This window comes from Bemisia tabaci, chromosome 8 (genome assembly GCF_918797505.1).
Source record: "Bemisia tabaci chromosome 8, PGI_BMITA_v3".
NCBI classification, from domain to species: Eukaryota; Metazoa; Arthropoda; class Insecta; order Hemiptera; family Aleyrodidae; genus Bemisia; species Bemisia tabaci.
The window spans coordinates 20,187,389-20,202,208 of NC_092800.1; the positions used below are offsets into that span (position 1 = coordinate 20,187,389).

Below are 14,820 nucleotides of genomic sequence, written 5' to 3' on the forward strand. Positions count from 1 at the left end.
TGAGAAGTGACGTTGTTTCTTCGGTAGCTATTAGGTATTGGAAAATTTTCTGGAAGGTTACAATCCGTAACTTTGTGTGAAATTTTTCAATCAGAATGATTGATGCAGATAAAGTCATGGCAAACTTAAATTGATCCAAAATTTTGAGAGCTAATGTACTTACCTATGCAAAATCTATCAGAGCTTCTTAAATGTAGAGACATTTGCAAATAGCAACAAAGCAGTTAGAAGTAGCAGTAAAAAACCTTTTGATAAAATGCCTGAAGATAAAATTTCAACTTTAACCCTGCATATCTTCCAAACTTTTTTCTCTCTTTTTTTTCTTTTTTTTAAATGCAGTGATAGTATTGATTTTACATAATTATTACACATTTAATAAAATCTCATTCAAGCGTGTATTTCAGGAAGAAGGGTGCAAAAACTTCTCAACACTGGACCTGCAAATTGTGTATAAAATTATGAAAGCTGATTCGTGTGTGTGTGAAAGTACAACGTCAGCAAACTCGCAAAAAAATTTAAGAGGAGACTACAATATAGAAGGACGAAAAGAGTAGAATTTTTAAAAATTATAGAGGGGTCTTGGGAGTCAGAGAAGAGATTGCTAAAGAAGGGGACACTGAGAACTTTCTGCGCCCTGATCAGGGCCGGATTTACCTACTTGCCGTCCGCTTCTCACTCGTTTTGAAACATCATTAAAAACCATCAAGTGAACATGCCGAAGAAAGGAGTGCATAAGACGCGTTAACTCATGTTGGACACATTTTTTGCGAAAGCCCTGTCAACACTACTGGCAGAGGTTCACGGAACTTTGGGCGAAAGTTAAGTTCCGTAAACCCATCTCTGTGTGGACAAGGCCTTCCATTTATAGAAATGTACGAAACAATGTAAAAGAACAAACAAAAATGTGGTTTAATAATTCTATAATTTCCGCCGCCGCGCCGCACTGCAGACTGCACTGTGTTAGGCGCAATGCGTGAAGTATTCCTACAGTCTTGTAGGCGCTGTGCGTTTTACGCCGACCGCTGCTTACCGCACTGTGTTTGACGCAATGCGTGAAGTATTCATGCGGTCTTGAAGGCGCTATTAGGTGTTTCATGCCGACCGCCGCGCCAAGGGTTTCTCCATTTCATATTAAGTCCTCGTCATCAGTGCTCTCAGCGCTGCGCCGCGCCAGGCAAAATTGCGTGTTTGGTTTCTCTCTTAACTCAACTAATTAAAGGTGATGTCTCTAGTCTCTTGTATCGCCGAATTACGACAAAATTAGAAATTACTATACTCTCAGGAAATGAGAGATTTTGTCGCCTTTTCTCGTTTGTAATTTTTTTCTGAATCTGATTTCTTTATACCTACATTTAAAAAAATTACAAAATTTGCCGCCATTGGCCGCGGCCTATGTAGCCACCCCCTAAATCCGGCCCTGATAAAAAACAGTTTTTTCCTTAGCTAATCGAATTTATCAGTTATGACAAAAAAAAGTTGTAAATAACAGTGGGAAGTCACTTTGGATGAATAAATATTTGAATAAAAATATTCGTGGGTAAAGGAGGATGTTCAAATTCATGTTTTATTCAAAATAATTTTAGAGACTTCTAAAAGAGAGTCTGTGGGAAAAAATCCTTAAAATTGGCCAAAGCATGTTTAGTGTAAGTGTATTGAACAAACAGGTTTTACAATGATAATCTTTGTCTGGAAATGAACAGTAATTATTTGCAATAATAGTATCCATACAAAGATGGATTTAGTTCAAGTCACCATGCACCTATGCTTGTAAAAAAGAAACTGAATCTGAGACTTGCGCATCACAATTCGCGTAATGAGATGGATGGCCAAAGTGTTAAAATACAATTATTCTCTAAATTAATTATTTCTTGATAAGTACACAGTGATGTCGGCGAAAAAAATCCAGGCTCCCCCCCCCCCCCTGAATGAAGAGGCTGAATTTCCTACTTGTGTCACTTGCTGACCCAGCTATTTAATTTTGAAATCTATTGAGAAAACAAGGAAATAACTAAAGAAGAGTAGGAAAAAACCTACTTTGGATATCACAAAGACTTGCTCCTATTATTAAAGAAAAGTTTATACATATTTTTTCACCTTAAATTAAATCACCATTTTTACAAGTTTATTTTGATAAATTGGGAAATTGATGAAATAGATATTGACAATGTTGTTTCTGCGCAGCATATGGGCGGCATTCGTGTAATCAGCGGCTGTGTGAGTGCGATCGAAAACTGGCTGAGTGTCTACGAAGGTACCCATGTCCACGTCGTAAGGCTGTCTGCACCTCCTCTCCTTGGAGGCTTTTCCAGAACTTACTCATGCTCTGATTTTTCTTCTCAATCTGAAATCATAAAAGGTAATACAAAATTAATTTATAATAATGTATGGACATTAACAAGTATGGAAGGTATGAAAAACATGTGATTTTTCATCAACCCATCGGTTAATTTTGAAACTTAGTGATGTAAAATTTTCCTCTTTCAAAGCTGATTTGGGTTAATTTTCCTGTATTCCAAGAAAAAAAATAGGTAAACTCTCTTGAATTCACCCTCATCAATGCTATCTAGTATATTTTTTTTTACATATATTGGATGCTCTGTTGCAGAAAATTTAAACAGATTATGTTGCAGAACATTCACTCACATGACTCAAAGTAAGAAGCACAGAAGAGACATTGATAGTCTCTTGTGAACTTTCTGCAGAAAGCATCTGATTAGAATTGCAATTTTCTTTTCTTGTGACCAAATATCAAACAGCTAAAAAGACAATGTGTTCCAATGTATGTACATTGTTAGTGTTACACATTGTTTTTCCAAAGGAAATTCAACACACACAATGAGTTGAATACCTACTAAAATTCAAGTTTTGAAAACAAGCCCTAAGTAGCATGTTACAGGACTTGAAAAAAAGATTGTTGCAATGTATGAGTTAGGAAACTCTCCTAACATTCCTCTATCTTCTCGCCTCCTCCTTTTTGTTCTTCTTGAAATAAAAGTTTTGAGAAATTTAAATTTTAAAAAGAGGTACCTAATGAGAAAAAAAATTGCATCATACCTAATTTTGTTTCAACTCTAAAAGTCATTCATATTTATTAATGTGTGAGCACAAAATAAACTACAAAGTATGCATCACCAAAAACGAATTATGTATGTGAAATTTTTTTTTAAAATTTACTTATGGAAAAAACTTAAAAAAGTGCAATGTGGCATCTGTACATAAAAGTAACAAAAATGGTTTCCTAAATCAGATATTTAAACAGTCTTTCAAGAGTTTGTCAAAATTTTATTAACAGTCAATGCTACTAAGCAATCATTTTGAGTTTGTAAAATTGGAACTGAGTTAGAAGATGAAAAAAAAAGTTAGCGAATAATGATGTTCTTATTTTTTTGTTTCAGGAGTGATGAAAAATTCTAGTCAAACACTAACACCATTGCAGATGCCAATAGCACCAGCTGATCAGCCGACCAGTTGAATCAACATGTGGCAAATGATAACTCAAAGACAGCCTTGCTCTTTGAATGCAGTCTATTCTTACCTCTTATTTCTGTGTGAAAATGGCCAGGGACCACAAAATTAAGGGACTAATTTGCTACGTCATTCGATAATGTTGCCATTAAATTGTACCGCCCTTAAAAGCACGGCAACGCAATTGATATCAAAACAGTCCATTTGCTCTGGGTGAAACCATCAAATGTACCAAATATCAAGTGACGTGGTCACTAAATCAGTCTTCTTTAGATGTGTTGGCAACAGAGATGAAAAATTTCATGCAGCTTTATAAAATGAAATTTCATGAAATTTTTTAAAACTTTTACGATGGATTTAGTATGCCATGAAACGCATTCTTAGGAATGGTAAAATCTCGATGTTGAAATTTTGGAAAAAGAGGAGTAGGTGTCATGCGTCAAATTTTGAAGTTTTTAATCAAGTTCTCTGCTAATTTTTGCGGGTGGTAGAATGGTCCTACCTATGCAGCCCCCATGAAATTTCATGAATTTTCATTTTGCATCTCTGATCAGCAAGCTTGCCTTGTAGTCAATCGCAATAGATCAACTTCAAATTGAGGAGGATCCTAGCAAAATTCAATGATGAAAATCAAAATACCTATTCATGAAGAGAAAACAAATCTATAAGAATCAAACGTTGAACCTAACATTTTTGTTCAAAAATGAAGGGAAACTTGTATTATGATGAAATGATAATACAGTTTAGTTTGTATGTATAAATTAGTTACCATTTACTGTACATAGATTTATTGTTACCACTTGTCACCACTGTTTGTTACCACTTCCAGTGCAATGCAATACATAATGTACCTACTTACTACCAATTAAAATTAAGTATGAAGTTGTGTTACAAATACATGTCAAGAATCAATTTGCAACTTTCTAATTTGAGTTATTGAAATATAATAATAATTAAAATGATTTTGTCTTCATTACCTGCCTATCGTCAATAACCCATTACCCAAGTAGCACAGTGCAATGAAAATATCGATGGTGAAAATGCAGAAGTGCGTATCTCGGAAAACACGATTTTCCAGGAGAGTAAAAAAATTGTCTACATTCCTCTTTAAATGTTGGTAGAAGGGTAATAATTCTTGAGGATAGCAAGAATAAGATGCTTTTTCAGACTCCATCAGCATTTTGAATAATTTCTCAAACATTTATAGAATACAGCAGAAATGATGAGATTCGCATTTCGGGCACACAGAATTGACTCTTCATCAAGAGATACGCATTTTTGCAATTAGTGTTTCAAACCTGTTATTGGCGGATTTGGATCATTTGAAGACTGAAAAAAGAATTTCGCGTTTACAATTCCTTCTCAGATAAGCTTTAGTGTGATCTCATATGGCCAGATCAAGCATTAGGTGATTGGAAAATGACATTTGATCACAAAATACGCATTTCTTCAATTAGTGTTTTGAACCTGCTCTTGATCATTAAGATAAAAAATAGAGTTTATTCATACTTAAAACTTGTTTAGAACCTTTAGTTGATCCAATATGATGAGATACCGACATACGAATCAGAGCATTGGGTAACTTTTACACCACAGGTACCTAAGAAGACAGTACATAGTCTCTAGAATATATTGTCTCTGCCTGGATCATCAAAAAAGTATAGAGGTAATACTTTTTTTTCTATTTTTCCCCCAACACTTTGACATATACACCATTGGGAACACACAGCCATCTAGTGCCCGTAGGAACCCGGAGGACATCTATGCTCCATCCATCCACGCTCTACTCCTTTCAAATGGACTAGTGAACAAAGAACCTCTTTTTCAATTCTGATTATTCACAGGACATCGTAGAAAGCACACTTTATCTGTGCGAAACTTATTGAATTCACAACCGCTTTTGAGTAAGTTGCGATCTTGTAAAAGGCGACTCTCTCAGTTTTACATGAGAATACAATGACCACAATCTGAACCGAGCATGTGGACTCTCTTCTTTGAAATAAGACTTCCAAACAAAAAAAAATCTTGGAACGTAAAATAATGATTTTTGGGCACTTTTCAAACCTACAGCTTTATCCAAGACTTCAAACAACGGAACATTTCTGGTCCACATCATTGCACAGGGCCACTCAAATACGATACAGAAGAGCGCCTTCAACCCAGTGCGTAATCTTAGTGCGAAATTCTGATACCACTATCCAAGACAATCATTTTGCACAGCCAGCTAATTGAAGACGAATCATTCGGTCAGCCTGGGCAACGGGGTATAAAATTCGGCAGAGTGATACGTAATTTTAGGGAACAAAACCTACGGGGGTGTCTCACACAAAAGGTGCTGCACAGTTGAGGTGAGCATTGAACCACCATGACAGTCACCAGGCAAAAAGCGTCGTCTCAATAGAGGTTCAAGAACAACTGTCAAACTCCAGCCTCCTGTGATGTAGTGGCTATAGCGCTCGCTCTATGATTGGGAGGTCTCGGGTGCGATCCCCGGGCGGGTGACCTGGTCTTAAACATTGGTTACCTGAGGCTGGCTTAGTTAGGGACTGAGGGGGAATGGGACTTAGTGACTGTAAGCGTGAGATTATCCCCTTAGGGATATTTGGAGTGAAAAAAAAACCCGCGACGCTCTCACCAGGTTATTTCTTATGAGGCACGATGTCTATCATGAACGCCTATCAGATATCAAGAGATAGCAAGTAGGTGCTGAGGAATACTTACTGATAACATCAAGATTGTATGCTTCTATTAGTGTTCTTCACACTCTGACGAATTTCCTTCACTGCGTGTGCCAATCCCTCTGGATTTGCACCATTTTCGCACAGTTTAACGCAACAGACTAAACTTTCCTTATCCAAATTGGTTTTGAGCAGCCGAGAGATCTCATAGAGAACATTTATTATTTCTTTGTCATCAGATAACTTCGTGACATTCTCTTTCATGTCAGACATGGTTGGATGAAATTAAATACGATTAACCTTTATAAAAATGAGGATCACAATCTTTCAACGACACAGTGTTAAACTTTAGGGTGGGTAAGTACAACTTCACTTGGGACGATAATGGACAAAATGGAGTTTAAGAGAAAATTGTGAATACGTGGACAGTGAGGAGAATTAATTCTAGCGCAGAAAATTCGCGGCTTTGACTGCTAGAAACTGGAAATTACATTGCAGCGTGAGAAAAGCTGAAAAACACTGAATTTGAACAATGTAAACAAACAAAGCAGATTTCTGATAAGAAAGCAGGTAAGCCAAGGTCACAAGCACGAAAGCTTACTGCTGGTTTGTAATGTTTACTTGATTTCATGCAATTTCATGTTTTCATCATTCAAAATCTTACGATTTGATTTATTTATGGTCGTGCATTTATAACACGCTTATATTAAAGCCTCATTCTCAAGCACGTCACTTCCGTAGTTTTAATGGATTTACATTTTAACTTTTTTTCACAAGACACAAAACAGGGGAATTTTTCAGTATATGGTAATTTGAATCAGCTGTTTAGGTTATGTTCGTGTTATTGTTATTTGTTATTGTTGTAGTGCTTTTGTTACGCAATTAAAAAGTTGTGGAACACACACGATTACATGATTACATTTCTTTCTCCTCTTCAAATCTTAATTATTTCTATTTAAGACGTATTTCTTTTCTTTTTTTCTTACATCAGTCGCATCCTGCATAAGTAAGTAAATCAGTTCATTCACTCATTAGATATTACGTACATGTCTAGTCATGGTCTATTTGTCTGTTCTGACCTAAGTTCACTGCTGTGCGTTTTTTCTTTTTACAGATTGAACGCAAAAGTGCTGTAAGGTAGTAAGTAAGTACCTATACTTTTCTGAAAGCAGCTTGTCGCACCAAAGTGCGTCATTCTTTTAATTGAGGTGATTCGGTTTGAGAGCGCTTAGGTCATGTCTAGGGCCATTTAAGCATCACGCCCTCCGCAAGTCGTCATGCAGGTGTGTTTTATGCATGCACTTCAAGCATTCAACAATTTTTACAAATCAGTACCAGTACTTGGACTGTAATGAATTGATGCGCGGAGCAAATCTATCAGTGGAAGTAAACTGGCCGCCTGTCTCGAATGATGTTTCTTCAAATCAATTTTTAACAATAGAAGACTTGTTTCCCAGTTCCTGAAAACAAAAATAGCAGTCAAAGAAGGCATCAAAGGAGCAAGAAGAACTGCTCCTTGTACCTTACAAATTTCAGTGAAGTGAGATCCCTTTTTCACATGATAACATATCCACCAGAGGGTAAGATCAGATGTTGAGTCCAGATTTGTGACTTGGGAAGAGGCCAAACTTTGTGAAGGTACCCATGAGATCACAAACTGATTGGGAGAACTGTGGCCCTATAACTAAAGTGAAGAATGGACACTGAACGCTTCGTATTCGTGGAATGGATTGATTTGTTTTAAAGTCATTCTTTCAGTCACTATTTGGAGGTCTTAAACATTTTCCTTTACATGACTCTAAAGTAGCTTGCAAAGTAAGTGGGCGCGGCGAGCAGCACCAATTTAATAGAATCACAAGTGAAGCGAACGCATCAATCCCCACGATGGATTTGTAGCCTACTGCAGAAAATATAGAACACTCCACTACTAATTAATTTTGGAATAGACATTTTTTGCTAGATTGCCACATTCAGAAAATGAGCTGTTTTGACTGTCATAGATTGGATTTGTCAATCTAATATATATATAAAGTCGCTTTACAACGCACTCTGGCGTTCTACGACACCCAAACGCCACATATGCCTGTCTTCCCAGAGGTTATCGGGCAACTGACAACGCAACATCTCTTCGTCAACGCCCTGCCGCCAACCCTTTACGGGACGTCCCCGTTGCCTCTTCCCAGGTGGTACCCAATCCAAAACTTGTTTGGGCAACCTCTCCTCCGACATTCTTTGCACATGTCCATACCAGCATAACTGCCTGGACATGACGTCGTGCACGATTTGTCAATCTAATACTTGAAGAAATATTCTTAGGAATGAAAAAAGAGATTTAAGAACCTGTAGTGAGCTTATCTGATTTTCAATGAGATATTGGAATTTATTGAAAAAAACATTTAATTTGACCTCACACTTGTTGATTATCATTCCCTCATTTCGTCGCTCCTCTGACGTAAGGGCGTATCTCTATTTCCGGATGAGCCCCAGAAAGCATGGAATTATATGGAGAACATGGCTCACTTGGAAATGGAGGTATGCCTTTACGTCAGAGGAGCAACAATTGGTCATTCATTCAGAACTGGGGAAATATTAATATGGATGAATGTCCTATCAATCTGACTACTTCCATCATCAGTTAGCCCATTTGTCACCACATTAATATTTGTTGAATGGTGCTATTTTCTAATGTCACATCTGCCCATTTTTCTTGTCTCAGTTCTAGGCATTTGTTAAGCTGCTTAGTGTCATAGCCTTCAATATTGTTCAAAAACCCTCATAGTTTTACCTAAAATTTCAAAAAGTTGACCTTTCTTAGCGTCAGAGTGCCAGTAGAAATGTTACGTTCGTCATATCAAGGTCACTCATATTCTACTCAAGGTATTGAATCATTTTCATTTTTACAAGTTTGAGTAAATTGGAATCTTGTCTCAAAATCTCAGTCTTAGTTCCATGACCAAGGATTCTTTTGTTTGATGTCCTAGGTAAATTGACTTTTCGAAGATGAGTCAGAAGCGGTACGGAACTATGGACTCCCGAATGTCCTCCAGCATGGGCTCGCCTCAGCCAGGCGCAAGTGATAGACAATCTAAGGAATTGGCTGAAAGTATCACAACTAATATGTACACAATCAACAATGGCAGTCGTACTTTGGATCAGGCTCTAAAAATCATTGGAACTCCCAGGGATAATCAAGCCGTACGAGACAAATGGTAAGCAGAAATTTATGATCTGGAATACTGTTTTTGCGGTGTAGAATACCATGAAGGATTACTCTCTGAGTTGCCCCCGGAACAGAATATTTCTAATGAACCCCTCTTTCTAACGGTGTGAACTTCCACCTTTGATTTTTTGTCAAGAAAGTGGCATAATAGCTTTCAATATTTCCAACAAAAAGAAAATGAGGGAAAGAAAGTACATCAGAGTTTGAGAGGTCAACCACACAAAATAAGAGCATTTAGTCTGTGGGGAAGCGAAGAGGTTAAAATTCATTGACATGAAAAATCAACAAGCCAGCTCCAATAACTTAAGAATCTCAAAGCAAGTCATCTTTAACGCCAACCAATCTTAGGAAGATTTGCTTCCTATTTATGCTTTGGACATATTTTATTAACTTCAAGAATTTCTTTTTCAAAATCAGAATCTGGTGTTTTAAGACTTGACTTAAGCATAGCAGCTATTGAAACACCAAGTTCTTTCCATTCAGGAGTGAAGAAAGTATAGAACGGCTCCTTGAACTGTGGTGCAAGGGACAGTTTTAAGGGTCTAAAGTCGAAAATCAAAGGAAAGTAGAAGAATATCCTCTTTTCTGAATTTGGAGGAAACTTTGTGGAAAGCCAATGAGATTGAAGATGTGGAAAGCCGGCAGGTAGATACATAAAAATGTTGAAGCTTCGAAGATTCTGCACTCCTGTTTCTATTTCGCTGTCATGTTGGAAGGAAATACCTTTTGCAATTCAGTTATTATCTCAGTTCATTTGAATCAAATCATGTATTTCTCATTTTATAGGATTGAAGATTCTTTACTAATTTTCAAACTTTTCTCCCTAACTAAAGCCATTGTGCCTAATGATTTTGCAGGCATGTTACTCAGATGAGTGTAAATCAAATTATCGCCCAAATGTCAAAGGATCTCCAGAAATTCTCAGCTCTTTCCCGATCAGGTGATAAAGCTCAAAAGTTACAAAGTGAGAAGCTCGTCAACAATTTCAAGGAAACAGTCCAAACCTACAGTGACCTTCAGAATGTAAGTTTGCATTGCTACAAAATTAACCTAACGTTAAATACAGCACCTAAATTACGCTAGTCTGCAGGCAACATACCAACTTGTGAAAGGAAATCCAGTAGAGTTCCATTAACGGATCGTCATGCTGCCTTAGGTCACCAACTTTTGCACCTTAAATGCCAAATGCCACACTGTTTTTTTTAAAAACACTAAAATGTTACCTTGCCTACTTCCTAAAAGTTTCTAGTTTTGTAAAGCCGCTATAAATGTGAAAATGAGTAGTTTTTCTGAGCCATTTTGTGCCTAAAAATATTTTTGGTCGTAATGGTTTCTTTGATTTTTCTCCTACTAATTTTCAAGACATTTTTACCTCTTGTTACCAGTCTTAAGCTGTTGCTTTTGTGCCTTTTGAAAAACTCGAAACTAGGATGTCAATAGCCAAAGTGTGAAACCATGTAGGTACCTCTGTTTGCAATGTTGGAGACTTGCTTTCACACACTGTTTCAAAAATTGGTCAACGTAATTTCTTGAAAATTACCTTGATTTTCCCTCTCTGTTAGGAGAACATATATTCTGCAAGAATTCCAAGCTATGAAGTTGGCTGTCTTTCTTCGAAAAAAATATAATAAGAGCGCAGATTTGAAACATTATGATGGAGGTATATAGTTACACACTTTTGCTTCGACATGTATTTTTGCAGTGCTTAATGACTTTCAGTTGACATCCTGCGTCAAACACTAAGAAATCGAGCATAAGTAATTTTTCGAACATATATTGGTCAATTTCAATGTCTAATTTAGCCTACATTGATAATGGTTTTTTCATGAACAGGAAGTTTGAATATGATGTTCATCATATGACCTGGGATGTTTAGTTCTTCTTTTATGAGTTTCTTTTGGAAGTTTTTGATATGCTCAACAAGTTGTATGTGAAATTTTGATGAAAAATCGTGTGCTGAAGTGCTTAATAATTTATCAACTTGTCAAGTAGGCCACTATAAATGGTAAATGTCTACCCTCATATCAGGTCTCGGTAAATATCCTCATTGTCCATTTTGAACTATTCAACATACACACATACATAAAGCCGCTTTTATAGCGCAGCCTCCCGCTCTGCGACGCCCAATCGCCATTGCCCCCTATTGAACCCCCCCTGAACTATTCAAACTACTCTCTCAAATTTCATTTTTCTGATTTTGTTATGAATGATTGCAGCAAGTAGCACAAAAGATGAAATCAAACCCACTTCCAACTGTGCTAACGATGGAAGAAGAGAATAAATTAAACTTTGAAGCTGTAGAAAGCGATCAACGGCAGCTGATAGCTCAGAAACAACTGCAGAATGAACTCGAATTCGAACAGAGTCTACTATTGGAGCGTGAAACACGAATGAGGCAGATTGAAGGGGATATAATCGATGTCAACGTAATTATGCGTGAACTAGGGGCCATTACACGTCAGCAAAATGAAAATATAAGTAAGTGTTGTATAACGTGTAAATTTTATCATCTGTTTAAATATTCTTTAAGACGGGTTTTCCTCCAATATTTACCAGAGAAGAATTGCTACTTCGCAATCTCCGCTGCTTGTCTCTCCTGTGTGAGCTGACAGAGCTGTTTTTTTAGAGTTGCGCTTAATCCACCAACACTGAGACTGCATCACCACCACTTTGGGAACGATAGTGATGAATATTGCATTTCAAAAGTGTTTTAGATATCTTTGCAGAAATCAGCATTATTTCCTCAAGGAGAGGATTGTTTGAAAGGTTTTAATAAGCTCAATGTTTTTGTGATCATAATGAAAGGAAAGAAATGTTAGTTGGTTGATTCAAATGAGAGACAGAAGATTCCGATTTCCTGTTTGCTTAGATAATATTTATGCTTTAATGTTAGGTACTTTGTCTCTCTTTTATTATTGTAATGTTACTTTGCATCTTAACACCTTTATTAATTTATTCCATGTAGGTAGATAGATACAAGGCACAAGTTCTCGTAATAGGCAAGATATTTTTCAATATTTGTTTGAAAAAAAAAAGTTAATCTCCTTTAGACTAAACTGGCTCTTTCATCATTTTCAAAATAATAAACACTTTTTCAGAGATAAGTTCCCTCTGGAAAACCGACTTCAAATTCACAGTCTGAAGTAGCAAGAATGACAAATACATATCATTAACTACTTACTCGCTATTTTAGTGATATGCTCTAATTTCTTTCTTTTTTTCCCCCTCTTCCTTTATGCAGACTCAATTGAAGGTGCTGTAGAATCTATCTATGACAACATTGAAAGGGGCACAGAGGAATTGAGGAAAGGTGCTGAGTATCAGGTAATAATCATGAATCATATTTTATCATCGCTCATAAAAAACAATAAGTGCCCATCACTTGTCCTTTTTTTACTCACTTTAAAGCTTAACTTGTAATTAAGGATCTCTTTGAAGAAAAGGCACATACTTAGCTAAAAATCTTGCTCTAAAAAAAGTGCGTTTTAACTTTTTCTGTTAGATTTTGACCATAGTAATTGACCATTCCAAAGAACTCATTGCTCTTATCAGAGCTTATACATTTTAAAATGAATAAGCGATCACCCATGAAACTTACGGCAAGCGGTGGCTACTTACGGTGGTTTCCTCAAATAAAAAGTGATATGAAAATAAGTCAATAATTGAATCGGAATGTGCAAAAACCGCTAATGTCCATTTTTCCAGTTGTAAGTTTTTTTGACTTCATAATACTTTTAAAGAGTTGATACAACCATGAAAGTGATGAAAGGACTTGTTTTATGATTAAGGAAACCCAAAGACGAGTCTAAACGTCAAATTCGTGGTTGCAACCAACTCTGAAAAAAATAATGAACTCAAAAAAACTTAAGATGGGAAACTGGACGTTAGCGGTTCTTGCACGTCCCAATTCAATTACCACTGTGTGTGATGAAAGGACTTTCAAGGCTTTTTGATGATAGTGTGTGTACTCAAAGGCATGTCAAGTTGAAGTCTGCAGCCTGTCAAACTCTAGAGGCGTACCGATGAAACACAACCCAGAATGTTCATTATCCCTCAAACGATATTAAACACAATTTGAGAATGGCACCGAATTTTCTTTAATGCACCAAAATCTTCTGTAGCGACTCTTGGAATTAAAAGGCAAATTGAACCCTATCAGAATCGCAATGGGGATAGATTCAGTCATACTACTTTGATTTTTATTTTCTCAGGAAGCTTTTGCTCTTTGTAAGACTCAGCTTGTCTAATATTTTGCAGGTCAATGCATCAATGAAATTTTTGACTTGGTTTTCGTTTTTTCAGGTGCGGCGGCGCAAAAAAAACTGTTGTTTGTTGACAGTTGCAGCGACGACTTTCGTAGTTCTTATCATAATTTTCTGGCAATTTTCTAGGTGATCATTCATGACCTTTCTCTAGCCTGCTTCATGTCTACCCTTGAAAATTCCATTACCTTGTTTTTTATTGTGTATATTTGATTATTTCGCATTATCTCTACCTAGTTTAAGTATTTTTTAACCTTGTATCATTGTTTGTTAGGGAAAGACTCGAAATTTATCCAAAGCCTTTATCCCGTGCTTCATTCCTAAATCGCTAGGCACCTTGCTCCTGTTATGTACCTTCATTTATACTTTTTTTCCGCAAAGTTACTGGACTAAAAATGTTTTTACTTAATATATCGAAATTAGAAACATTAATGTCGTGAGTCTGTACATCTTGATTTTAAAAATAAAGTTGCATTTGGAAATCGTGTCACTCGAAAAGGTGAACATGAATTTAAACATTTTTTTACAAGCTAAAACTTTCTTTGTTAACAAGTTCATTGCCACGAGTTTTGCCCTTATCTCTGCTAGCAGTCAGAGAATTCTCTCTTGAAGCTAGTGCCTAAAGCAGTATAAAAATCCTCATCAATGGTTCTTCTAGCATAGGTGATGCAATCTTCAAGGTGTATTCGTGTAAAAGAGGTCGTTCAAAAAATTATCATTTTAGTTCTCCCTTTGTTTTGGACTAAACTTCGCTCAAATGTTATGTAAGTGTCCCTGAAGCCTGGGCGAAATTTCAAACCCCTCGGATAATGAAGGCCAAGAGCAGGAGGATAAAGTTGTAATTTGTACAAAACTTTGAATTTGATGTCTTTTGCACTGTGTAAGTGCAAGTACTGAAGTTTGCGTTAAAAAACTTAAACATGTGTTCTCTACGAGAATATCTATGCTGTTTTGATGGCTACATAATTTATCAGGATTTCATACTTAATCTAATTTTTTCGATTATTATGGTTTGATTTTATCCATTTTTCACATCTTACCGAGGTGATCCACTTTGCAAAAGCAACAATGATTGCATCAGCATAACATGCAGAGGGTGGAGAAAAGTCAAGATTAAAAAAATCAAATTACAACAAAGGTAAATCAGGAAACAATCTGAGCAGCTGGATATTCTTATGGTGAATATTTTCCACAT

The 14,820-nt window shown here is 36.5% G+C and overlaps 2 protein-coding genes and 1 long non-coding RNA gene across 5 annotated transcripts in view; 2 read left to right on the forward strand and 1 right to left on the reverse strand.

Annotated features, from left to right (window-relative positions):
- The window catches only part of LOC109044456 (basic phospholipase A2), a 50,471-nt gene extending 48,117 nt beyond the window's left edge, over positions 1-2,354 (forward strand). Inside the window, exon 5 of the mRNA XM_072303418.1 lies at positions 2,182-2,354. Coding sequence (XP_072159519.1) covers positions 2,182-2,327 — 146 coding nt within the window. The 3' untranslated portion in view covers positions 2,328-2,354. The remainder of the gene's footprint in view (positions 1-2,181) is intronic.
- Positions 1,539-7,659, reverse strand: LOC109044458 (uncharacterized). Its single transcript, XR_011900376.1, has 2 exons — positions 7,479-7,659; positions 1,539-2,341 (listed from the first exon to the last, which is right to left on the reverse strand). It is a non-coding gene; the product is annotated as an uncharacterized lncRNA (long non-coding RNA).
- On the forward strand, positions 6,975-14,149 carry LOC109044452 (syntaxin-12). 3 transcript variants are annotated; one of them, XM_019062173.2, is made up of 7 exons: positions 7,017-7,149; positions 7,258-7,287; positions 9,125-9,352; positions 10,221-10,386; positions 11,580-11,841; positions 12,605-12,687; positions 13,666-14,149. In XM_019062173.2, exons 3-7 carry the CDS (start codon positions 9,144-9,146, stop codon positions 13,756-13,758), a joined length of 813 nt encoding a protein of 270 aa, XP_018917718.2. In that variant the 5' UTR covers positions 7,017-7,149; positions 7,258-7,287; positions 9,125-9,143; the 3' UTR covers positions 13,759-14,149. The 3 variants fall into 3 exon arrangements, with proteins under 3 accessions (XP_018917720.2, XP_018917718.2, XP_018917719.2); XM_019062175.2 differs by lacking the exon at positions 7,258-7,287 and having other exon boundaries at positions 6,975-7,149; XM_019062174.2 differs by lacking the exons at positions 7,017-7,149; positions 7,258-7,287 and adding an exon at positions 8,876-9,020.
- The last annotated feature ends 671 nt before the right edge of the window (positions 14,150-14,820 follow it).

Coding starts and splice junctions, on each gene's coding strand:
- LOC109044452 (XM_019062175.2), top strand. CDS start 9,144: ATGAGTCAGAAGCGGTACGGAACTATGGACTCCCGAATGTCCTCCAGC. Junction 10,387..11,579: donor CCTACAGTGACCTTCAGAAT/GTAAGTTTGCAT, acceptor GAATGATTGCAG/CAAGTAGCACAAAAGATGAA. Junction 11,842..12,604: donor TCAGCAAAATGAAAATATAA/GTAAGTGTTGTA, acceptor TCCTTTATGCAG/ACTCAATTGAAGGTGCTGTA.